This window comes from Stigmatopora argus, chromosome 3 (assembly GCF_051989625.1).
Source record: "Stigmatopora argus isolate UIUO_Sarg chromosome 3, RoL_Sarg_1.0, whole genome shotgun sequence".
Lineage (NCBI taxonomy): Eukaryota > Metazoa > Chordata > Actinopteri > Syngnathiformes > Syngnathidae > Stigmatopora > Stigmatopora argus.
The window spans coordinates 23195105-23219056 of record NC_135389.1 but is presented as its reverse complement, the minus strand read 5'-3'; the positions used below and the strand labels follow the sequence as shown (position 1 = coordinate 23219056).

Sequence of the window (23952 nt, the reverse complement as noted above, 5' to 3'; positions counted from 1 at the left end):
GCGACAAATATGCCGTATTTGCGACATAACACGGTGACTTAAAACAAAAACGGCTAATCACAGACATTTACTTGTCTAAGAAATAGTTAGAAAAGAAATTCCATTTGCTAGTCCATTTTCTTTGATAAAAATAATTAGTACTACGAAAGGGAACATGAAAGACATCTGGAAAAACATGAATATGTATTGTCCCTTTATTAAATAAATCAAAATCAAAACGTAGTTTTATTTGAATGAATAATTGAAAAATAAGAATAATGAACGCTCATATTGTCAGTTATTCTTTAAAGTGGGGTCATTACTTATGCAGCATGATTAGAAATGTTGTTTACAAACGGTTTTCCTCTCAACCAATGACCCAAAAAAACACTCAGTATATTTTTCCTTGGGTTTGACAATGTCGTAAACCGTTCTGAGTAAAAACAAAATATATTTTGCTCGCCCTGAGCACTTTTGTCAGTCATGAAAAGAATTGGAATTACAAAATAGACTAGATAGAGTACAGGAATTTTTCCATGCTGCCTCTCGCGGTTCACCGATGACTCTCCAGTACGCTAAAGACGGTAAAACCAGCAAGCACGTAACTGGGAATTTTTGAGGTTCTGAGCAGGTGGAAGAAGAACCTCCATCAGAATATGGAGACCCCAAGCCACGATGGTAGTGTCTGATTTCAAGTTTGGACCAAATGCCCTTTTCCAAGGCTAAAATACTCAGTCAAACACACTAGTTTGGATTAAAAATCCACTGTATGGATGCAAAAGCGACATCCTGGTTGACTAGCGATCACCGTGCGATGACTGAATACAAATTCTAAACCGGTGCGACCGAGCTGAAGCACAAGAAGGGAATTCACCATGTCAGAGTTTAATCGGCACCCCCGCATGCGGACCCTTCGGTAATCCTCGCCCTATCGACCTCCGGCGAATCCGTGTTTGGCGACAAAGGATTGCCGCTGGAGCGCCGTTTGGAAAACGTGTCCACCTGTTCGGAACGCTCGTCCGACGCCGCCGGCGCCACCTGTTGGCTTCTCTCTGCGTAGAAGAGGATGTACGCCTTGGCCTTCCTCAGCGTTTCCTCGCTGGCGAGCGTCACCGTGCTGTCGTTGAAATGGTACCAGCGCCCCTCGTGGCTGCCGTACGCCGTGTAGTGTCCCGAGCCCACCCTGTGGACATGGACACACATGACTTTAGACTTCAGGACAAGTCGAGCCAAAGATCCTCACAAGGGTCACAGGGGGTGCCGGAGACTATCCCGGCTAACTTTGGACACCCTGAATTGGTGGCCAGCCAATCGCAGGGCACAAGTAACAACCAATAAATTGTAGCTAGGGGCAATTTAGCATAATATTAGCCTAGTCTGCATGTTTTGACCATGTGGGTGAAACTGGAGTACCTGGAGAAAACCCACTCGAGCTCGGGGGGAACATGCAGACTCCACACAGTGAGGACCCACCTGGGATCGACCCCAGAACCCTGAGTCCAACACGCTAACCGCTCCCCCGCCAGGCCGTCTGGTCTTTTACATTGAAATCATAATCTAACGCACATGTGTCAAAGTGGCGGCCCGGGGGCCAAATCTGGCCCGCCGCATCATTTTGTGTGGCCCGGGAAAGTCAATCATGAGTGCCGACTTTCTGTTTTAGGATCAAATTCAAATGAAGAGTATAGATGTATATTAAGTTTCCTGATTTTCCCCCTTTTACATCAATAATTGTCATTTTTTAATCCATTTTTTCTGTGTTTTTAGTTCAAAAATCCTTTTGTAAAATCTAAAAATATATATATATATATATAAAAAAGCTAAAATAAACATTGTTTTAGATCTATAAAGAACTGAATATTCAGGGCTTTTAATCCAGTTCTTTTACCGGAGTCTGACCCCCTTGATCTAACACATGTTGTTGAAGAGGGAAATTAGTTTTTTTTTTTTAAGTTCTAGTTGTATTTAATGTGAAGATTGGTCATTTGTGACTTATTGAAGAAGAAATGCATTGATGTATTTCTTGTTCTTGTACTCACCCAGATCCATGATGCACCACAATGGCGGCCAGGTCATACGAATAGCTCCCCGCTAACAAACTGTCCGGCTGAAAACACAAAAGCAACGCATGTGAGTTTTTTTTTCTTCCCTTTCCTGTTTTTATGCCAACAAACTGTATGATTTTTGAATATTTCTCCAGTAGCACAATTTCCAGCTTTCTTACTGTGTAATTTTTTCGTATTTCTTATTTTTATTCTCTATTCAAACACACTCCAATTCATCAGTGCCCATTAAAAACAAACAATAAATTATATTTTTAAAAATAACTTGCCATATTGTATTTTTTTATGCTGCTTCTGACATAAGGCGTGGCTCTTTGACTCCGACAGTTTAACATTTTTGGCTTGTTTGCCAGCCCTGTATTACGATGACAAATATTGAAAAGTGGCGCCCTCTACAGCCTGTTACCCGCTCATACAAGCGTTCTGAAAGAAATTTTAACCTTAATGCAGTCATAGTAACTAAACCACATACCTGTCAGCTTATGTTTTCCCCGTATTTTATACGTTTTTTTGATCATTTCAAATTGTGTACGCTGTTTAACAACTTGTACGGGACTTTTTGTACATTTTTTTTATCGCTTAATAAGGGGAATTGCAATTATTAATAAGGGGAGCGATTGGCCGAAGTTAAAACCATCTTAAAGACATATTCTTAGGTGCCACTCACATTCCTGAATTTCATTAGTTCATGTTATTGTCCCTTGTAATTTGTTTTAATGTCACAAAATGACCAAAACAATGTGGCTCCCGAGCCACCCCCGATTTATAGCCTTTTTTTCTGAACGCTGACTACTATTAATAAAAAATATGAAAAAAAACGGAAAATGGTTTAGGCGCTCACCTCAAGTAGAAAGCCCTTCATGTCCAAGTCTTTGAGTGGAAATTCGACGTAGGTGTCCACTTTATTTCTCAAAAAGGCCGTCCAGTGGAACCTTTTCAAGTGAAGGCACAAAACCTACGTTTGCGAAATGAGGGGAGCAATTAGCCCAGGTTGACAGCTATGCTTTTTTATATTGCGGCTTTTTCGCGATAAGAACGTTAACTTTTCTTTTACCTTTGGAAGTTTCTGGACCCAAAACTTCTTGGTGGATTTCTGCCGTTTTTTGCACTTGTGGCAATAGTACAGCTCCGTTTCGTCCAGCTCTTCCAGGTCGGTGAAGCTTCGTAAGCATTCTTAAAAAAAAAAAGGATCATTGAGCTTTTAATTTCCCCAAAGAATGCCCCGGCGAGTCCTTGAACTCACCACGCAAGGTGCACGTGGGACCCGGCTCTTGGTCCTTGCTCCTCTTTTGTCTGAACCGACTGGGAATGTCCAGCGACAGATCTGACGGAAGGGAAGGCGATCGTTAGCGGCGGAGGATGACGGACGTTTTTTCCGGAAAGACTTACCGAGAAAAGGGTCGAGCTTCCGAGATTCCGTGCCGCAGATCAGGCAGTTGACTTCGTTGCGAAGGATCCCGCCAAAAATAGACGTGACCACGCTGGGAGTGCCGTTCCTGCGGCGAGACCGACCAGACTGGATTACAAAGCGACTGCGGGTGTAATTACGCATGGTGCAAAAGGAGATTAAATTATATGGTCAACCCGGAAATCGACGATTGGTCCAGTCCGCCGTTTCCCAACCGTGAGCGATGGTCAGGTGCGCGGTGGGAAATGGCCACGAGCCATCCGTTGTTCACATCGAAAATTCTTATGACCAGATTAATATGGAACGATTACGTGGTTAAAATCAAAATTGGACGATTGGATTGGATAACATTAGTCATCGCGTATTCTGGAAATTTCGTTGTCACAGTAGCAAGAGGGTGAGAATACAGACACAGTAAAAGACATTTTAGACATAAATAGTTAGGTAATAACCGACCCAATCAGAGGTTGAAATCGTAAAACTGTCATTTTGTTGCTTATTTTCCAGTAACGTGACGTGGAAATTGTTTAGCTTCAACTGTGTTAGCTCAAAACTGGTCTTTGCGTAATGTTAGGAAATTGAAAAATTTAGAGTAAAAAAGGGGGTCATGTTACGAGATTTAAGTCATTTTTCTTGTTTTTATGTTACTTGAATTTGAATTGAATTCTTTTGTCATTAAACATACATACTGGAAGTTGTTTGGATTCACGGGCTTCAAATTTTGGCGACGTTGCTTTTTGCGTAATATTCGGAGTCATTAAGTGACATTACAGGACTTATTTTTACTTTTTTTGTGACAAAAACGGCGTACACGCGAGAAAATACAATAGTTTTAAATGAGAAGATTCTCAATTGTTTGTGCGCCTTCAAGGCAAAAAAGTGTGCTACCCGCAGCTCCAAAAAAGTTGGGAAATAATGCTAATATCGCAGTAAGAACCCTATTTTTCCCGTAAAAAGAAGAGCACGACTATTTTCGCCGGTTAACCTACGAGTGGCCGTCGGCATCGGCGGCGGAGAGCCGCGTCCCTCCTCCGGGCGAGTCGGGCGATGTGGGCTCCGCTGCCCCGTTGTGGCCGTGCTGAAGCTCCCTGTGCAGATGGTCCAACAGGTAGCGCATGAACTCATGGGCGTCTTGCTGCTGATAGCCTCTGGAAATACACCAGGATAAAAAAATGTATCCTTCGCCGTCAAAGTCAAGCTCATTTGGACGTACCTGAAGCTCGGCATGATTTTCCACACGGCGTAAAACAATGAGTCGGGACTGAAGGCGCTCTGGTTCCCCTGCCAGAGGGAAGAGAAGGTCTTTCTCAGCTCTTCTACCAGCGACCTGTCGGACAGAAGTCGACACGTCATCAGGCCATCGACCGCTAGGGCCGTCGAAACCGTTCCGCAGGTTATAAGAACTGGATCAAAATCCCTAAATATCAGTTTTTTTCATAGATATAAAACTGTTTATTTGAACTTTTTTTTCTTAGTGAGGGAAAACATCTAATAATCATTTGTTTTTCATTTCAAATGGAAACATTTTAAAAAAAAAATTATATTCAATATTTAAGTAAAAAAACGAAAATATTTTTATATATTTATTTTTACATTTTACAAAATGCTTTTTAACCTAAAAAACACCAAAAGAAAAAAATGGATAAAAAATTGCAATTATTGATTTAAAAAGGGGGGAAATCAGGAAATTTAATATACATCTATACTCTATTTTAATTTGATCCTAAAACAGAAAGTCGGCACTCACGATTGACTTTCCCGGGCCACACAAAATGATGCGGCGGGCCAGATTTGGCCCCCGGGCCGCCACTTTGACACATGTGATGTATACGTTCATTCATGTGTGTCGTCCCTTTTGTTAAATAAATCACAGTCAAAGTGAAACGTACACATTGGTGTCCCCTTGGCTGCGAGTGTGGTACGTCCTCCTCCCGGCCGTCTTGCCGCTCCGTAGCGCCACTGCTGGCAAGCCCTTGAAATAGCAGCTGAACTGCTCGATATTGCTGTAAAAGAAGAGCAAAATACGCCATTAAATCTGCTTCTCGTGGCAACAGCGGCTTTTTTTGTCCCCTCACGGCAAGAACAGCTGTTTTTTATTGTCCCTTTGTTATGAAGTGGGCATTTGGGGTTGAAACGGACTCACCTGAGCGACTGCAGAATGGCATTCATGAAACAAGTGTTTCCAAGGTTACGCAGGCCAGTGGCACCCAAAGCGGCCCCGTCCTAATGAACACAAGGAGACATGCAAAATAAGTACCAGTAAATATTACGTCGTAAAGTTGTCATGACACACAAAAGCTAATTCCAAAAATCAGGGTGTGTGGTGAGAAATGGTAATAAGAATACAATGACTTGAAAATGCATCCTATGAATTTTGGGACAAAGACAAGATAATAATACTATGTTCAAACTAATAAAGCTTTTTTTTTTTTTTTTACATTTCCAATATTGACTCATTTTGACTTTCATGCCAGTCACTTTACTCTAAACCTGATCTAAACCCCAATGAGTGAAATACGCCAAAACAAAACAAAAAAATTACGCGAACAAGAAATGGTGGCCACTTTAGAACTATAAAATATTTAGTTGTGGATGCGGTATGTGAAGTCTTGGGGTTAAAAACGTTGCCAAAAGCAAATTTATTTACTGCGACACGTGGCGTCACGGGCGCCTACGCAAAAATCTGATTTGGGCGTCATGTGAACGCCACCTAAAAAAAAAACCTCAACGAATAAAAATAGTCATCTGAATCTTAACTAGCTTGACTTTGTAGTGTGATCAGTCGATGACAAGGAAACAATTTAAAATTCATCATATTCTCTTTTTAAAATTTACATTTTAAGTTTTTGCATGCTTGTTATTCATTTCATGACATTAATAAATAATTTTCGTCTCTTTCTCATCTTTCAGACAATATTTTGGAGACTGATCATTTGAAAAGATTGAGTTGGCTGTTTTTTGAGGACCCTGGAACGAAACACGGAATTTACATATAAAGTACTGATCTGCTTACGAAATATTCAAGTGACGGAAAAAGTTCTGCAGCCCATTCATTTCGTAAGTAGAGATACGACTGTAATATTGTTATTATATGTGTAGATTGGGCGACTTACATTGTCTTTCAACATTTTTTGGTCTGGATCTTGACCCTCTTGAAACTTTCTTTTCCTTGGTCTGTCACCAATCAAGGCTGAGCTTTGTGAAAGAAAAAAAAGTATAATTTATGCAGAGTTCACAGTCGGAGTGGCTTTTTTTGAGACTACGATAAAAAATACAATATACTTACTTTTCTAAACTCTGGAGATGTTCTCGCACCTTTTGCACATGCCCATGTCTGGTGTCATTGACGACAAATTCATCACATCTGTAACTATACAATCTGCATCAGAGACTATATTCTTTTTATAAAAAAAATACTTAAAGAGCAGGCTTTTTAGTTTTAGGTTAGATAGAATATTGAGATTTGGGATTTGGACACTGACCAAAAAAGACTGTAGTTTCCAGAATCCATGCAAACTGAATGTTGACATTTGTCTTTCTCCGCTTTGTCGGCCTTCCTTTGGCTGCTGTTGGACACTTGGCTGTCTTCAAAGTGCTTTTTTGCATGGCCATTCACATACCTAGGGAACGATACATTCACACAGGCCATTAGTGAAAAAATGCTGTGCTCACAGTAAAAAATTAAATAGAATACGTAGTCTGGTCAGGTTCTGAATAATCTTAAAATAAGACATTCTAAAAGTATAAAATGGAGAGATCCTGAAGGAAAAGCATGTGAATGAGTTAATTTCCATTGGCAAAAACAATTTTTTTTTTTTTTTTTACTCTTACTTAAAAAAAATCTGGAAATCAACGTGCACTTAAGTTGTTTACGGTTTTTGCCCAAATTACCTTTCCACCAGATATTGACAAAAAAAACATCCTCATTCAATTCCAAAATTAAAGAGGGGTGAAAAATGACCGAAAATCAACATAAATGATCCCAAATGTACAGGAAGTGACCCAAAATGTGCAGGAAGTGACCCAAAATCCCACAAAAACCCTAAAACCAACAAGGAAGTGACCCCAAATCAACTCATCTGCTAACATTGACAACAGTAGACATCCAATTCATTTTATCAGGGAGGACTGGCTAGGAATGCTCATTTTCCACTGCCCAAAATTAAAACTAACTAGCAAATGACCCCAAAAATCTACAGAATGTGACCCAAGGAAGAGCAAAGCATTTTCTCCCAAAATGATACTTTCTAGTTTAATAATAGCATGATACAATTTGGACTTTTAGGGCTATATTTGAGACTTTTAAAAAGAACTTACCTTCCACAGTGGACCACCAAGCAGGTAAGACAGAGCCAGGGACTTTTATTCGATCGGCAAACTGGACAAAATAGAATATTTTCACTATATGTCCGAGTTATTGGGAGTGCTACCTTGAAAATATAAACCCGGTCGCTTAGGAGTCACTTACCGCTGCAGCACCAGGACGAAGGAGCACCGTTAGGCAGCCTCGAGTCGCCACTACCAAGAAAGCTCACGTTGGAGCTCAAATGGGGACATTCCATCTTTTTCAACCTCCGACTCGATAAAGTAGCAAACGGACACAACAACGCCAGCGACACCGAAACTCGCTTGACAATAGTTGGGCAATTTTTCTAAACTAGCTTAGCTTGCTTTAGCAGCCCCCGGTCAAGGCACGTCTTTTTCCTCTTCCTTTTGGCCGACAAGACGTTGTTTTCGAGCGGGTGGAACGAGTGACGCGAATTACCCAAAACGTTTCCCACGCACGCATTTCGCAAGGGAGAAAAATATAAACGTAGTTATGGGTGAATAACACATTTGGTAACAGAGAGCGGTCGCCCCACACAAATGGAAAGAAACCGAGGAAGTGACGTACTTTCGCCGGCTGCTACGCGAACGCCGGTGATTGACGATGAAACAAAGATAAAAATAAATAAAACAAAATAAAAAGTGAAAACTTTTGCATGCTAATGTGTGTTTGCCTTCAATTAAACCGTTGGACAGTTAAAACGTTTTTGTTTGTACGTATCTAAAAAAAAAATACAATTCGAAGGCGGAAGTGCCACATCGCCACACGCATGCGCAATTAACCAAACAGTTAAAGACAGTAAAATGTGGGTTAATTATTTGGATTTTTTAAAAAAGTGATACTCCAACCCCTTTCCCAACGGTGTGCTCCAAAAAGAGTTAAATTATATGAAAGTATTTTTTCCTAAGAGTTAAATTATATGAAAGTATTTTTTCCTTAAACCATGTCCACGTTTTGTGCCACAGACCTCAAGTTACAAAATAAAATACGGATCGTAGGAGGCTTAAATATTTAAAAAGAGACTGAAACTACACCCTAAAGTTGTCATAATACATATACATGTACACAAATAAACAAAGAATTGATGAACATGCAAATTTCAAGTGTTAAAAAGTAATGCCATCTGATATTTTCACGTTAAAATGTATTTTTCAGCCTATTTGACTTATATATTTGTAGTTGTTTTTTGTTTTGGTTTGAGGATTAAATCACTTTTGCTCATCACAACCAATTAATTAATACATGTAATTGAGCTCTAATGTATAGATGCTTATGATTATGATACAAAATCAGCCTCCATCGAATGTTTTTCTAATGTCGGATGTCCTCCCATAACATAGTTCAGTCATTAAATTTAAAACACACAGTTCATTTTATTTGATTGGAAGTATTTTATTTTGAAAAGCCTGCATTGAAGAAGATTAAATGTTACAACATTCCAACACTTATTTACTGTGTTCTCTGGCTTCCCGTGTTAGAAAAAAAGGAATACATACTAGCAACACATGCCACAGGTCAAAATGTGTACACACCAAAAAAAACATATGTTTACATTAAGGTGCACTTAAAAGCCACACAAAATGAGCCCATTTATGAAAGTTCCCAGTGGAGCAAAATTTAAGTCCCATAATTATTTTCCAGATTACTGAATAAGCATACAACCAACCAAATGGAACACATCTTAAAAAAAACAACTAAAAAGTAATTCTTATTAGATTACTTTACTGAATAACCAATGATCAACATGGCTGTTGCAAAATAGGTCAAAACACTTTACCCAACTGTGGATTAAACACAAAGTCAACAGCGTACAGTAGCAACATTAAAAATGTACACTCAAAGTGTTTTTTTTTTTTTGTGGTGGTGTTAGGCCACTTCAATAGGCACCCCCCTAAGAGGCACTCCAGTGTGTTCAGCCTCACTTTTAACTGCCATTTTGTGCTTTTTCCTAAGAGAAAGGACACAAAAATCGGTCAGAAACATAATGAAATCACATCATCCACATAGCAGTGGCGGGCCGTCGGGGCCTTCAAGGTCTTCTCTGCTGGCCTAAGAAATATCTGAAGCATATATTATATTTTGTCCATCAATACTTATGAAATAATTCCAAATTGTCTGTTAGCTTCCTTTCATTGCTTTCCCCCCTGTTTGCACTGCTTCCAGATGTGTGTTTTCATATTGAAGCATCATATTGAAGCATTTAACCAATCACATTTCAGCCATTATTTGTTGCCGGGGTCAGAAATCTGCCTCAAGGCCTTCACAATCAGTTCTGCAGGCTCTGCTGCATTAAACAAGCGTCGATAAGACTGTTACTTTAACCAATCAGATTTCGAGTTGCCTTGTCGCAGGCGTTGGGATACGCCATTGCCTTCTTGCAGGCGTAGGGATACGTCATCGCTTTTACCGACTATGATTGGCTAGTGATTAGCCAGAGCTACCAAACTGTATTTGGAGCGAGCTGCACAAGCAAATATATTGTTTTGTTGATTTAAAGCCATTTTCAAGACGGACTATGGCAGAAATACGATAGGACAGGCTCGACTTTCAGCATTAGCTTCGATGGCGATAGAAAAGGAGGAAGAAAGAAAGGAGGATGGATATCATGTACAGTTAAAAAGGATTTTGGGTGAGTAAAATATGGCTATGTATTCCTAAATAATATTTCAATTGTGGGCCCGGTTCTGATGTCTGAAAAGTTCCAGTGTTTGTATTTAATCACTAAATGCTGCTAGGAAGTGGATTTTACCCCATTTTAGTGCAATTTTTGCCGTTTCGCCATTGACGTCCATCGCTGTCTTTTCCCGGGAAAATCACCTCCCCAGCCCGGTTGTAATGTCTGAAAAGCTCCAGTATTTGTATTTAATCATTAAATTCTGCTTGGAAGTGGATTTTACCCGTTGAAGGCGCATAGAGAAAATGCACGGACCGCCACTGCCATATAGTGTATTTTTTTCCCCCATAAAAATGGTGTTCTTACTTGGATTGAACTGTCAAGACGATGATTGTTATGAAGATGGCCAGGATGATGACCCCAAGTAAAACTCCGCAGATTATTGCTGTGGAAAATCACCATCAAAATGAGTAAACGCAAGTCATTTCATGTTTGGGGCTTTAGGTTTGACGGAATATTTTTTTTTACCAATTGGCGTGTCTGGCTCGTCTTCCTCTTCTTCTTCTTCTTCTGTGTTTGCTGAAAAATCATGTAAAATATAATCACTTGTTGTTTTTAAATATAGAAGCATAAATATGTATTTTAGTGGAGGATTTAAGCTCACCCAAGACACCGGCGCATGTGGAATTGCAGGTGTCGGTATCGAAAAATCGATTTCCGTTTCCATGGCAACCGCTCCAAAGGAATTTTTTGCATTTTCCAAAGACAGAATTGTAATAGAATCTTAAATGTGTTCCGCTACAATCGCCTTCTTGCTTCGGCAAGAAGCACATTTCAGTCGCTGAAAGGAGACGGAGAAATTATAATTAATTATATATAATATATATAATGATAATATATTCGGTTTTTAATTCCAATGTAGCCTGTTTTTTTTCACCACTTGGTGGCGTATTGCTTCCACAAATGGGGGAAGATTTTTGGCAAAGACAGATAGCCATAAACAATTCCTTGTTTGAAATGTTATTCTTTAAGAGCCATAAAAGTCAAAATACATGAAAAAGGGTGCACTTTTTTCCAGTCATTTCACCACAACAAAAAGTCTCTGAATTCTTTTAACAGCATTTCTATGCTTTTGCGAATCAATGAGAGTATGCATGCAGAAAGGTCTTATTTATATATATATATATATATATATATATATATATATATATATATATATATATATATATATATAAAGGGTGTCAAACTTGGGACCATTTTAGATATAATATTTAGATTATTATTTTTATTGAGTTATAAGAACTGGATCAAAAGCCCTAAATATTCAGTTTTTTTAGATATAAAACTGTTTATTTGACCTTTTTTTCTTAGTAAGGGAAAACATCTAATAATCATTTGTTTTTCATTTCAAATGGAAACACATTTTTAAAAAAATATATTCAATATTAAAGTGGAAAACCGAAAATATTTCTATATATTTATTTTTAGATTTTACAAAATGCTTTTTGACCTAAAAACACCAAAAGAAAAAAATGGATAAAAAAAATTGCAATGATTGATTTAAAAAAGGGAAAATCAGGAAATATAATATACATCTATAATCTTCATTTGAATTTGATCCTAAAACAGAAAGTTGGCACTCATGATTTACTTTCTCGGGCCGCACAAAATGATGCGGCGGGCCAGATTTGGCCCTCGGGCCACCACTTTGACAGCTGTCATTTTTTTTACTTTGACACATGTGCCTTAAAAAGCAGATAGACTGAGCAATCGTTGTCATCTCACCATTTTGGGGATATGTTTTCTCGATTTGGCTGGAGCAATTCCTCATGCACTCCCGTTCATTTGTGAAGCGATTGTCGTTTCCTCCTTGGCCTTTGAATACGAACGGGTTGCATTCGTCTTGTTTGATGTCGTAGTACAAAAAAATCATGAATTTCTCTCCAACGCCTTCATCCTCGGGTAACTGGCAAAATTCTGTGGGAAGATTAAAACAAAAAACTAAAAAAAATCCACTGCTGTTAAGTAGCAAGTGATGAAATAATAGTGCAGGCTTGTAATATTTTACATGCTATAAATGTTTAACCTCGTCACCTCTCCCTTTTTTATGGCGGCAATAAAAAAAACAGAACCTATGCTACTACATTTTCAAACTTCCTGCTTTTTTTTTCAAACGGGAACTGCTTTCTTTTTATTTTTATTTTTTTTCACTTCACTTAGCGTAGCCTTCCAATTTATCCCACACGGATACTATCATTAAATAAAATGTCGTCATGTTCATTTTTAACTACGGCTTATAAGTAAATAAAAAATGTTATCCGCAGTTAGCATTAATAGCTTTGAGAGAGTGCTAGCCGGCCGCGCTAGGCTAACGCTAACCCGGGATAGCTACTGAGGGCTAGCACTACAGAAAAGAGCCATGTAACTTGTATCACTTTTTTATTTAAGTCAACATCGTGTCGTTTAAGATAATATTAGCTTCAATGAAATAATCTTTTGTCAGGATGAATGACTTTGTGTTAACTTTCTTTGTTAGCGCCATTTTGCACTGTCATGACTCTTTTTTTTCCAAAACATCTAGTCTTAACGCTGCAAAAAGTGTACGTATGGCAAAAAAAAAAGTCTGTGTGTATATAGATAGAATAAAATGGGGTGACCTACCTGGAATATTCGAGTGGACTCGGTCCAATGTAGCAAAGACGAGGGCAAAAAGTATCAAGTGCTTCATTTTGCGCCTTAAACGTCCGCCGTGGCTCACCCACTCCGTCGTGGAGGTTGTAAACTGGGACGCGATTGACCTCTGGACCAACCATTGCATCCGCTTTCATGGAAACAAACGTTGGAATCAGATAGGCTGAAAAGCCTTTTGCCTTCATTTCCTCCAACTTTTATGACCCACGCTGTCAGATCGAAGTTGTAGAAAGTCATTGGCTAGCACAGACGCTAGCACATTTTAGCCCAGTGAGGTCATTGCTAGTTGTCAAGTCAGCACTGTCTGCTTTATTTTTCCTTTTCCATATGGAAGAATATACGTTGACGTTTGGTGTCCATTTCAGCTGTGTTTAGTGATTCAATTCCAGTAAAAAAGTGCCCTGTAAAGAGTTCATTTATTGTTTTTTATCACAAAGTAACTTCATGTTGCTAGTATTGTGGCAGATTTTAGTGATTAAATTGTACAGATTTGACTGGGAAACTGCAATTGGTGGTAGATCTAGTAAGGAAGTGCCCTTTAAAGAGTCAATTTATTATTTGTGGATGTTGTTTTACTCACAAAGACGCTTAATATGAGAGTTTTTTTATTTCATTTTATGTCATTTACTTGTATGGCTTTGACTAGAAACCGCAATGGATCGTACAACTAGTCAGAAAGTGCCCTTTAAAGAGTTCAATTATGGTTTGGTCATGTTGTTTTTCTCACAAAAACAGTTAATATTAGTACTAGTATTGTGCCGCATTAACTTCTATAGCTTTGACAAAATATAATATATGATTCAGATATTTCTTAGGCCAGCAGAGAAGGCCTTGAAGGCCCCTGACGGCACAACACTGCTAGTATCGTGCCATATTTCAGTCATTCATTTGTATGGCTTTGACTAGAAACCGCAATGGTTTACAGCTAGTAAGAAAATGCCCTTTAAAGAGTTCAATTATTATTTTTTTTCTCACAAATAGTCTTCATATGAACAGTATTGTGCCACATTTCAGAGATTCAATTGTACAGTGTTGACTGGGAAACCACAATGAGCCGTAGATTGAGTAAGAAAGAGCCCTTCAAAGAGTTCACTTATTGTTTTTTTCCGCCCACAGACACTTAATATCACGAGTATCGTGCCTTCTCAACCCCGGTTAGAATGTTTTTTGTGGGGGGTTTTTGGCTTGGGAGAGTCAGTAAACAAAAAAAAAAATGGAAAAGACAGAAAACATGTCATTTTTGTCTCCTGGGTGACTTTGCGCTTGAAGAAAAAGAACTTCCCCTCTGATGTCATATTCTAAAGAGGACCAAGTTTACAAGGATCGGATGGTCGAGCGTCAGATACGGCGGGCCGCTTTTGTCGAGACGCTGACGTCAAACGGAGGCTTGTGTTTAAAAGCGCGGCGGATCCCGGCATGGCGTTTTCCTGCACGCTGGCACGCATCCGCATCAGTCGGAGATGCTCTCGCCCGTGGCTTTTCTGCTGCATTTGGCCGCGGCGTACGGTGAGATCAAGTTACCACTTATTCAAATTGTTTGTTTCTGATCATTTTAGGTGATTTGGACTTTTTTTTTTGTCTATTTCAGGGGCCAAATGGGGCTACACCAGTAAGTTGAATTATCCATTTTTTATTCCTCATTTTCTTGCATGATTCGTGTTTATTTTAAGATTTGGAGAAGTTTAAAGTGGAGCATATTGATCGAATATTAGAGGGAAAAATTGTTGGGCATGTAATGGATATCCAAAATTTAAGTAATGTAGTAAGTATGTTTGTGTTATAATGTTATGATAATTTAGGGCACTTTTGCATACAATGTTTTATTAGGTGACTGAATTTAAAATTTTTGTGAGGATATTGGACATGTCTTGAACTGTCATGGTCATAGAGTTTTTTGTTTTTTTTGGTATTTTGTGAAATTGGCAGTCAAAGAGTTAAGTAAGGTGAATAGGTCTTTCTATTTTTTTGTTCATTTCCTATACTGTTATTTATGTGAAAAATGGAGGAAATCTTATTACACAGTAGTGTGATTGTCACTATTTTTTGTCAACTAGCGACCAATCAGTCAATTTGATCATTTTGAGCCAAAATGGCGGAAATAATCACAAAGTTCAATAAGACATTCAGTCTCAATAGTTGATGGTTAAAATGGTTTTCAATTATAATTGACTCATTTTTACATCTGAAGTCATATTTTCACCAAGATTGCTGTTTTTTTTTTTTCAACTAGCGACCAATCAGTCAATTTGATTCATTTGAGCCAAAATGGCGGAAATAATCACAAAATTCAATAAGGCATTCAGTCTCAACAGTTGATGGTTAAAATGGTTGTTAGTTATAATTGACTCATTTTTTACATCGGAATCTCACATTTTCACCAAGATTTGTGATTTTTTTCAACTAGCGACCAATCAGTCAATTTGATAAATTTGAGCCAAAATGGCGGAAATAATCCCAAAGTTCAATAAGGCATTCAGTCTCAATACTTGATGGTTAAAATGGTTGTCAGTTATAATTGACTCATTTTTTACATCGGAATCTCACATTTTCACCAAATTGGTGATTTTTTTCTTCTTCAGAAGGTTAAAAAAAATCCCAAAATGTGGTTTATTCCTTCAAAAAAATTTTAAAGCTAGGTATTTGATGCGAACCATACATTTTAGCTGAAACGGGGAATGCAGCTGGCACGCGATGACTCGCAACCAACCCATCGCCTCATTGGCCTTCATTCACCCTGTCATTTCCCGCCACCTAAAACCAACGCCACGAGTTTAGGAAATGGAAGAATGTGAGAAAAAATGCGTGCCTGGACCAATAGATTGAGCTCTAACTTGACAACATCCTTCTAGGCTCCGATGGAGAACGCCATTGGCCCCAGAACTTTCCGTACTGCGCCGGACCTTTGCAGTCGCCGGTGGACTTCAAGACGGACCAAGTGGTCTTTGACGCGTCTTTACCCGCAATTGTGCTGGAGAACTACGATCTGACCGCTCAAAAGCCTCTTAAGGTGAAAAATAATGGACATACGGGTGAGTGTTTAAGCCATATTCCCTAATATGATTTTAAAAAATCCAATTCTAAACAAAGGGTGTCAAATTTGGGTTGGTTCGCGGGCCGCAATAACATCAACTCCATTTCATGCGGGCCGGACCATTTTAATAATAATAATAATAATAATAATCGGACATAGGCTCTGTCCTGTTTTAGATATAAATAGATATAATATTTAGATTTTTTTTGTTTTAAATTGGATTATAAGAACTGGATCAAAAGCCCTAAATATTCCGTTTTTTTATAGATATAAAACTGTTTATTTGAACTTTTTTTTCTTAGTAAGGGAAAACATCTAATAATAATTTGTTTTTCATTTCAAATTGAATTTTTTTTAATTATATAAAATATTAAAGTAGAAAACCGAAAATATTTTTTATATATTTATTTTATTGATTTTTAAACAAAAAACACAAAGAAAAACATGGATGAAAAAATTGCAATTATTGATTTAAAAGGGGGAAAATCAGGATGGTTCGCGGGCCGTGTTAACGTCAACTCGATTTCATGTGGGCCGGACCATTTTAGATATAATATTTAGATATTTTTTTTAAATAAATGGATTAAAAGAACTGGATTAAAAGCCCTAAATATTCAGTTATTTTATAGATCTAACGCAATGTTTATATATATTTTTAGATTTTACAAAATGATTTTAGAACTAAAAACACAGGAAAAAATGGATTTAAAAATGACAATTATTGATTTAAAAGGGGGAAAATCAGGAAATATAATATACATCTATAATATTCATTTGAATTTGATCCTAAAACAGAAAGTCGGCACTCATGATTGACTTTCTCGGGCCGCACAAAATGATGCGGCGGGCCAGATTTGGCCCCCGGGCTGCCTCTTTGACACCTGTGTTCTAAACTATAAACTAGCAATGAAATTTCCCGACTACGGGATGAATAAAGTTATCCAATCCAATGTTTGGACTACCTGGATAAAATCCCAGTTGAGAATTGGTGCGGTGTGCAAACATTAAACTTCATTCATTCACACATTTATGAATCATCTTGTAACCACTGGATTCAATCATTTTCTCACACAAGGGTTGCAAGGGGTGCTGGAGCCTATCCCAGCCAACTACGGGCACCGGGCGGGGGAAACACCCTAAATGGGCCAATCGCAGGGCACAAAGAGACAAAGGCCAACCAGCACAATTTAGCTTACAATTAGCCTAGCATCCATATTTTTGGGGGATTGGGAGGAAAGCGGACCACCCGGAAAAAAACCCACGCGAGCCTAGGGAGGATATGCAGACTCTACCCTGTGCGGACCCACCTGGGATCGAACCCTCGACTCCGGAACGGCGAGGCCAACCCGCTCACCGCCCCGTCTGGAACTAAATAAAGGCAAAATAACCGAATGTGGTGAAACATGATGACTACAAATGAGCCTTCCAAAAAAAGGGAGCGTCAAATAATAGGTGTCTCTGGTTAGTTTGCCCTACTTTTCTTGCTCGTCTTTTCTTAGCCACATTTTACCGAAATGAGAGAGATTGACGTTTATTCTAGGAAGGGATGAGTAAAGATTACTCATCTTCCCCGGCGTGGCGTTTAGTTCATCTTAACAACGGCGTTGATCCAATTGCGGTGGCCCGAGCCAACCGGTCGCCAAAATTGCTACTTTGGCTCGGCGGCCCGATGAGCCAAAATGGCGGCGCGCGCGTTATGGTCGCAGCAGCAATCGGGCCGACTGCAGCTTCCGCTCCAACTCAAATTGAGAACTACCGTATTTTCACGGCTATATGGCGCATCGTATTTAAAGGCGCAGTGTCAGTAACGAGTGCTATTTCTGTATTTTAGACACACAAAGCACGCACCATTTCATTAGACGCATATATATTATATATGGATGAACACCGAAACGCAATAGCGCTGGCTACCGGAAGCAGCTTATTTCCGGTTTTCGGTGCGCAGTGACTGCTGGGAAATATAGTTCTTGGACGCAACACCCACACGCTAAAAACACGCTTTAAAAAGGCAATGGAAGCAAAACTGAGTTGGGTTGTACTTTATTTAGACATTTTACAACTTACTCATGTCATCATCACCCACAAATCCATCAAAATCCTCATTTTCGGTGTCCGAATTAAACAATTGCCCAAATGAGTCTTCCAAAACGCCCGCGGTTGTAGTTCTCAAGCCTCCGGGAATGACGGCAAGCTCCAAGTTATTATATATATATATATATATATATATATATATATATATATATATATATATATATATATATATATATATATATATATATATATATATATATATATATATATATATATATATATATATATATATATATATATATATATATATATATATATATATATATATATATATATATATATATATATATATATATATATATATATATATATATATATATAGTTCGCAGTCTACCTTTGAATGCTCCGTTGAAGCCAACATCTAGCGGCAGGATTTCTTTTGTAAATCCAGCCGAAATGACGGCCAGCACCAAATGAGTGTGGTTGCCATCATACTAACTGTATTGAAGAACTGGGTGTATTAAGAACTCTATATCCCAGCAGTCACTGCACAGTACTTTATCTACGGGAAAATAGTAGAGTCGGGGGCTGCTTTCTGTAGTTGTCCTATCGACTGATTTATTTGATTTGATCGTGATAACAATTTTAGTATTGGTCCATATATAAAGCGCACTGGGTTATAAGGCGCCCTGTCTATTTTGGAGAACATTTCAGACTTTTATGTGCGCCTTATAGTCGTGAAAATACGGTAAGTGTTTTTGGTGTGATCTGGTCCACAGTCCAAGTGGGTCTCCCCTGGACCATGAGCGTGTCGGGGCTCCCCGGGCGCTACGCCGCGGCTCAGCTCCACCTCCATTGGGGCTCCAAAAGCAACCCCGCCGGCTCGGAGCACACGGTGGACGGTAAACGGTACGCCGCTGAGGTAAGGAAGCCGAAAGGCAATTGCCTTGAAGAAAACCGCAAATATCTGGTGAACGTCATCGTGAGAGACGCGAGCTTTTAAGCCGGAGACATTTCCTCCCGCATTCCGTCCGCTTGCATTTTAGGTTAGCGTGTGGTGGTAGGCCTTTAAAAGGGAACAAAATGGCCAATTTCTGAGAATAGACAAAATGATAGTGCAGTCTTACCTCTACTTACGAATGCCTCTAGGTCCGAAATTTTCAGATTACATTTTTTTTTATATGCAAATGAGTATCTCGACATATGAAAAGTTATTAAATCCCCCAAAAAGTAAATGCATTTCCTTATCCGCTATTTTATTTTGAAAATATTGTCGCGAATGCATTGATTCTCACTTTAGAACATCGGTATAATCACAATAAAAGCATTCATAACAACCACTATCCACGTTTCAAGATTGTCCACCTTGGCTAAATGCTCCACTTATTAATAATTGCAATTCCCCTTATTAAGCGATTAAAAACCATACAAATGCAACCCTGCACATTTACACACACACACACACACACACATAGGCCAAAGGTAAAAGTCTAAATTGTAATTTCAAAGTGGACAACTTTCGGGCCTGGTAGAACGGGGTTTGCCGCCATCTGGCGGACAAACTGGGGTATTACTTCTCCAATTATAATGGCCAAAGATACTGAAACGTGACCCTTTTTACTTGAAAATGACCCCAGTCCGCACCTAACTGAAATATGAAACATTTTTATAAATGACACGCCAACACGCTATCATTATTTAAAATGCTTAAATCATAAACATGGCGGTGATATAACTGTAGAATGAATACAAATATTAGGGAGGATGGATGAAATCCATAAATAAGACATGTTATGTTGAAAAGTGTTGCGTTATAGACTGGAATTTACGGTATTGTTTTAATTTGTGGCGTTTTGTAATCCTTTTTTTTCCTTTTTTTTTTACCTGTCCCACCATTTTGCGTCCTTTTTCTCTTCTGGTGTCCAAACCACTTGTGAGTTATTGTGGTTTTTTCTCTTTCAAATCATTCCACAACCACATTTCTTTGGTGTCACGCTCTTTTGGACTGATGGATGACCTTAAAATCTCAATGTTCACTTTCAGTCCCCTAAAAATACTTTGAACGTGGACCTTCCGTGACTGTCCTCAACCCCAAAAAAAAGCAATTTATTGTCATTTTCTCGTTGCCACGTACGCTTTTCTTCCCATTAGCTTAACTCGTTTTTTTTGTCTCTTGTAGCTGCACATCATACATTACAATTCAGCCAAATACCCCAAAGTTTCCAAGGCTTTCGACAAATCCGACGGTCTGGCCGTATTGGCTGTTTTCATTGAGGTGAGGGTCTTTTACGTGGAGCTCTTCGATCCATCTCCATCCTCGCTATTATTGTCCAACTTTATTTCCAAACAGGTTGGGGCTCACAATCCAGCCTTTGAAAAGATTCTATCTCATCTCGGCCAAGTCAGATACAAGTGTGAGTCGCATTTGCATACCTGGCAACCTCGGCCAATTGCTATCCTTATAAATGATTGCGATTCCCCTTATTAAGCGATTAAAGAAATATATACAAATACAACATGCCACATATTTACTCACATAGGGTGCACTTAAAAGTCTAAAATTGTCTCCAAAGTGGACAATCAGTCGGTGCGGACTTTTAAGACAAACCTGGCAACCTCTACTTTAAAAATGTTTTTTTTTTCAAATAGGGGTGACCCTACTTAAAAAAATGTTTTTTTTGTTTTTTTAAATAGGGGTGACCCTACTTAAAAAAAGTTTTTTTAGTTTTTTTAAATAGGGGTGACCCTACTTTGCGGTTTTTCATTTATCGCGACCATGTCTGGTCTACATTAACCGCGACAATTGAGGGATTACTGTATTAGCAATCCATGATCCGGATTAGAGCCCAAATGGGGCAAACTAGATCGGTTTTACCAAAAAATATACTTTAAAAAATCCTGTGCAAAAGTTGTTAAACAATTTGAAATGATAAAAAAACGTATAAAATCCTTGAAAAACGTATAAGTTGCCAGGTATGCGTTTGTTACGTGTCGGACGAAGGAGTGATGACCGTGGCTTTTCGTTTTTAGCCCAAAGCTCCAGCATTCCGGCTTTCGACATCCGAGAACTGATGCCCCAACGCTTGGATGAGTATTTCCGCTACGACGGCTCTCTGACCACGCCGCCTTGCTATCAGAGCGTCCTGTGGACGGTGTTCAGGAACCCCGTGGCCGTCTCACGGGCTCAGGTGAGTCCTGGCGGCGACCGCGCGAACAGCATCCCGTGGTTCGAACCTCTGGCAATTGTCGTCGGCAGTACGACACCCTGACCACCACGACGTTCGCCAGCAGAGCCGGTAGGAGGCCCCAAGTGCCTCTGGTCAATATCTTCAGGAAGCCGCTGGCCCTGGAGAATCGCGTGGTCTTGACTTCCTTCAAGCGAGGTAAGAACGTTCTCCTCAAAAGATGCACTTTACCGTTAGCATAAATCACCTTCACGTAAAAGATGGTTGCTCAAATTTAAAAAAAATTGTGAATTTTGGAGCAATTGTTTGGATTTAACATCCTTTGAGTTGTTTTTTTAAATTGTGATGCTTGATTAAAGACACAAGCTAACGTCTGGAGGTGATTTAAGTTGTATTTTATTTCAAAAGGATGACTACTTCTGAATTCAATTTGCTTTTAATTAATGATTTTATTTGCATTAATAAGATGACATGATGGCCTTTCTATTACATTTGAACAGATTTCCAATGTCCAATTCCAACTTTTTTTGAGTGGCCATTTAGCTCAAAGCTAAGCTAACAGCTAAGCTAACAGCTAGCATTCAACGGTTTAGCTTCATACTCTTAATGGTAAGATACTAACCATAAACCTAACTCTGAAACCCCCATGAAAAGAGCTTCATTTTTTTAAATGATCCTTAATAAAAAAAGTAATTGTCTCTTACAACATAATTCCATTTAAAAAACATGTTTTTTCTTGCCACAATTACAATCACTTGAACAAATGTCTTTTATTATTTATTCTAAAATGTATTTTCCTGTCTGCATTCTCACCCTCTTGCTACTGTGACCATGAAATTTCCCAAATACGGAATAAATAAATGTATCTCACCTAATCTAATCTAATACCGATATTGTGCAGCATCGCCCTCCGATGGTCGAGTATAGCAATTGCATACCTGTCAACCTCTGCCGATAACTGCCCTTATAAATGATTATGATTCCCCTTACAAACCCCCCAAAAACCTTCCAAACACCGTACGACGAGTCGTACGGTGTTTGGAAGGTTTTTGGGGGGTTTGTAAGGGGAATCATAATCATTTATAAGGGCAGTTATCGGCAGAGGTTGACAGGTATGCAATTGTGGCAACCCACCCGTGGGACAGGGAACCTTGCTTGCTCCAGGTGTTTTCCATTCCATCAAAACATCCCATTTTCTTCCAATCGCTAACATGCTAGCGTGAGATATGTTTTCCTCTTTGCTTGTTTGGCAAGCCCTAAAAACGTGGCTCCCTCACACCGCACCGCAACAAAACATCTCTGTGTCTGACATAGGAGTGTCTCGCCACAAGCCCGTCACATGCACTCTCAAGAGGAAGGCCACGGTCCGCCAACTATTGGCCGGCGAGACGGAGGAGGTCTTGGAAAACGGACTCTTGCCCCCGAGCGTCGGCGAGGCGCTCCGCCGGCACTCCGCGCGAGCGCCACGGAAAGGCCACGCCCCCCAATTGGCGGGGACGCCGGACAAGGCTTCCCAAACGCCGGCCACGTTGAAGGACGTCGCCGAGCCCACGCTGGACTTGGCGTCGTTGTTGCGGCAGAAGTCCCTGGAGATCCAGCAGTCCACTAGCGAGACCAAGAGTCTGGCGCTTTCCCTGGCCGAAGCCGTTGTTCCCAAACTCAACCTGAAGAGCTTCTTGTCCTGCAAGTCGGATATGGCCGTGGCCACCGTCGAGTATCTCCTGAGCGGTCGGCCATTGTGGGCCGAAGACGAGGATTCGTTCCCGCTGGATCGTTACCTGGGGTAGTTGGGCCGCGAGCCCCTGGCGTTTGAAAAGGGAATTGCAGGATTGGAGACGTTCTTCGTCTTGTTGGAGTTGCTTGACGCTCGCTGCACTTTAAGCATAAGTCGACTTTTAGTCGCCCATTTCGGCTTCTATTCCACTGTGTGTGACTTCTACCTAATGTTTTTCAAGTTAAATTATTCATTATAATGAGTGCACAGATTTTTTTTATGAGGAGGGGCTATTAATATTGACCCTACGACAGGGGTGTCAGACTCGGGTTGGTTCGTGGGCCGCTTTAACGTCAACTAGATTTCACGTGGGCTGGACCATTTTAGATATAATATTTAGATTTTTTTTTTATGAATGGATTAAAATACCTGGATATTCCATTTTTTATAGATCTAAAACAATGTTTATTTTAGCTTTTTTTATATATATATTTTTAGATTTTACAAAATGATTTTTGAACTAAAAACACAAAAAAATGGATTAAAAAATGACAATTATTGATTTCAAAGGGGGAAAATCAGGACATTTAAAATACATCTATACTCTTCATTTGAATTTGATCCTAAAACAGAAAGTTGACTCGATTTCACGTGGGCCGGACTATTTTAGATATAATATTTAGATTTTTTTATATGAATGGATTAAAAGAACTGGATTAAAAGCCCTGAATATTCAGTTTTTATAGATCTAAAACAATGTCTATTTTAGCTTTTTTATATATATTTTTAGATTTTCCAAAATGATTTTTGAACTAAAAACACAGAAAAAATGGATTAAAAAATGACAATTATTGATTAAAAAGGGGGGATATCAGGAAATTTAATATACATCTATACTCTTCATTTGAA

General features: G+C 39.2%; 3 protein-coding genes and 1 long non-coding RNA gene across 4 annotated transcripts in view; 2 read left to right on the top strand and 2 right to left on the bottom strand.

Moving 5' to 3' along the window:
* Nucleotides 1-2297, top strand: part of LOC144071143 (uncharacterized) — a 36010-nt gene extending 33713 nt beyond the window's left edge. Inside the window, exon 6 of the long non-coding RNA XR_013299562.1 lies at nt 2023-2297. This is a non-coding gene — a long non-coding RNA (uncharacterized LOC144071143). The remainder of the gene's footprint in view (nt 1-2022) is intronic.
* usp3 (ubiquitin specific peptidase 3) lies at nt 849-8502 on the bottom strand. Its single transcript, XM_077595995.1, has 15 exons — nt 7919-8502; nt 7768-7828; nt 6933-7070; nt 6737-6820; nt 6564-6645; nt 5594-5673; nt 5340-5453; nt 4664-4777; nt 4440-4598; nt 3432-3538; nt 3286-3366; nt 3097-3215; nt 2884-2997; nt 2019-2086; nt 849-1162 (listed from the first exon to the last, which is right to left on the bottom strand). The coding sequence occupies exons 1-15, from the start codon at nt 8010-8012 to the stop codon at nt 865-867; spliced, it is 1713 nt and encodes a 570-aa protein (XP_077452121.1). The 5' UTR covers nt 8013-8502; the 3' UTR covers nt 849-864.
* A 652-nt stretch (nt 8503-9154) lies between these two features.
* On the bottom strand, nt 9155-13148 carry LOC144071691 (kunitz-type serine protease inhibitor bitisilin-3). The gene is made up of 6 exons (XM_077597008.1): nt 13053-13148; nt 12177-12368; nt 11056-11232; nt 10920-10970; nt 10758-10836; nt 9155-9725 (listed from the first exon to the last, which is right to left on the bottom strand). Exons 1-6 carry the CDS (start codon nt 13117-13119, stop codon nt 9644-9646), a joined length of 648 nt encoding a protein of 215 aa, XP_077453134.1. The 5' UTR covers nt 13120-13148; the 3' UTR covers nt 9155-9643.
* A 984-nt stretch (nt 13149-14132) lies between these two features.
* On the top strand, nt 14133-23405 carry ca12 (carbonic anhydrase XII). Its single transcript, XM_077596736.1, has 8 exons — nt 14133-14588; nt 14671-14691; nt 15932-16111; nt 18924-19066; nt 20324-20558; nt 21175-21332; nt 21401-21527; nt 22644-23405. Exons 1-8 carry the CDS (start codon nt 14543-14545, stop codon nt 23114-23116), a joined length of 1383 nt encoding a protein of 460 aa, XP_077452862.1. The 5' UTR covers nt 14133-14542; the 3' UTR covers nt 23117-23405.
* Nucleotides 23406-23952: the final 547 nt, after the last annotated feature.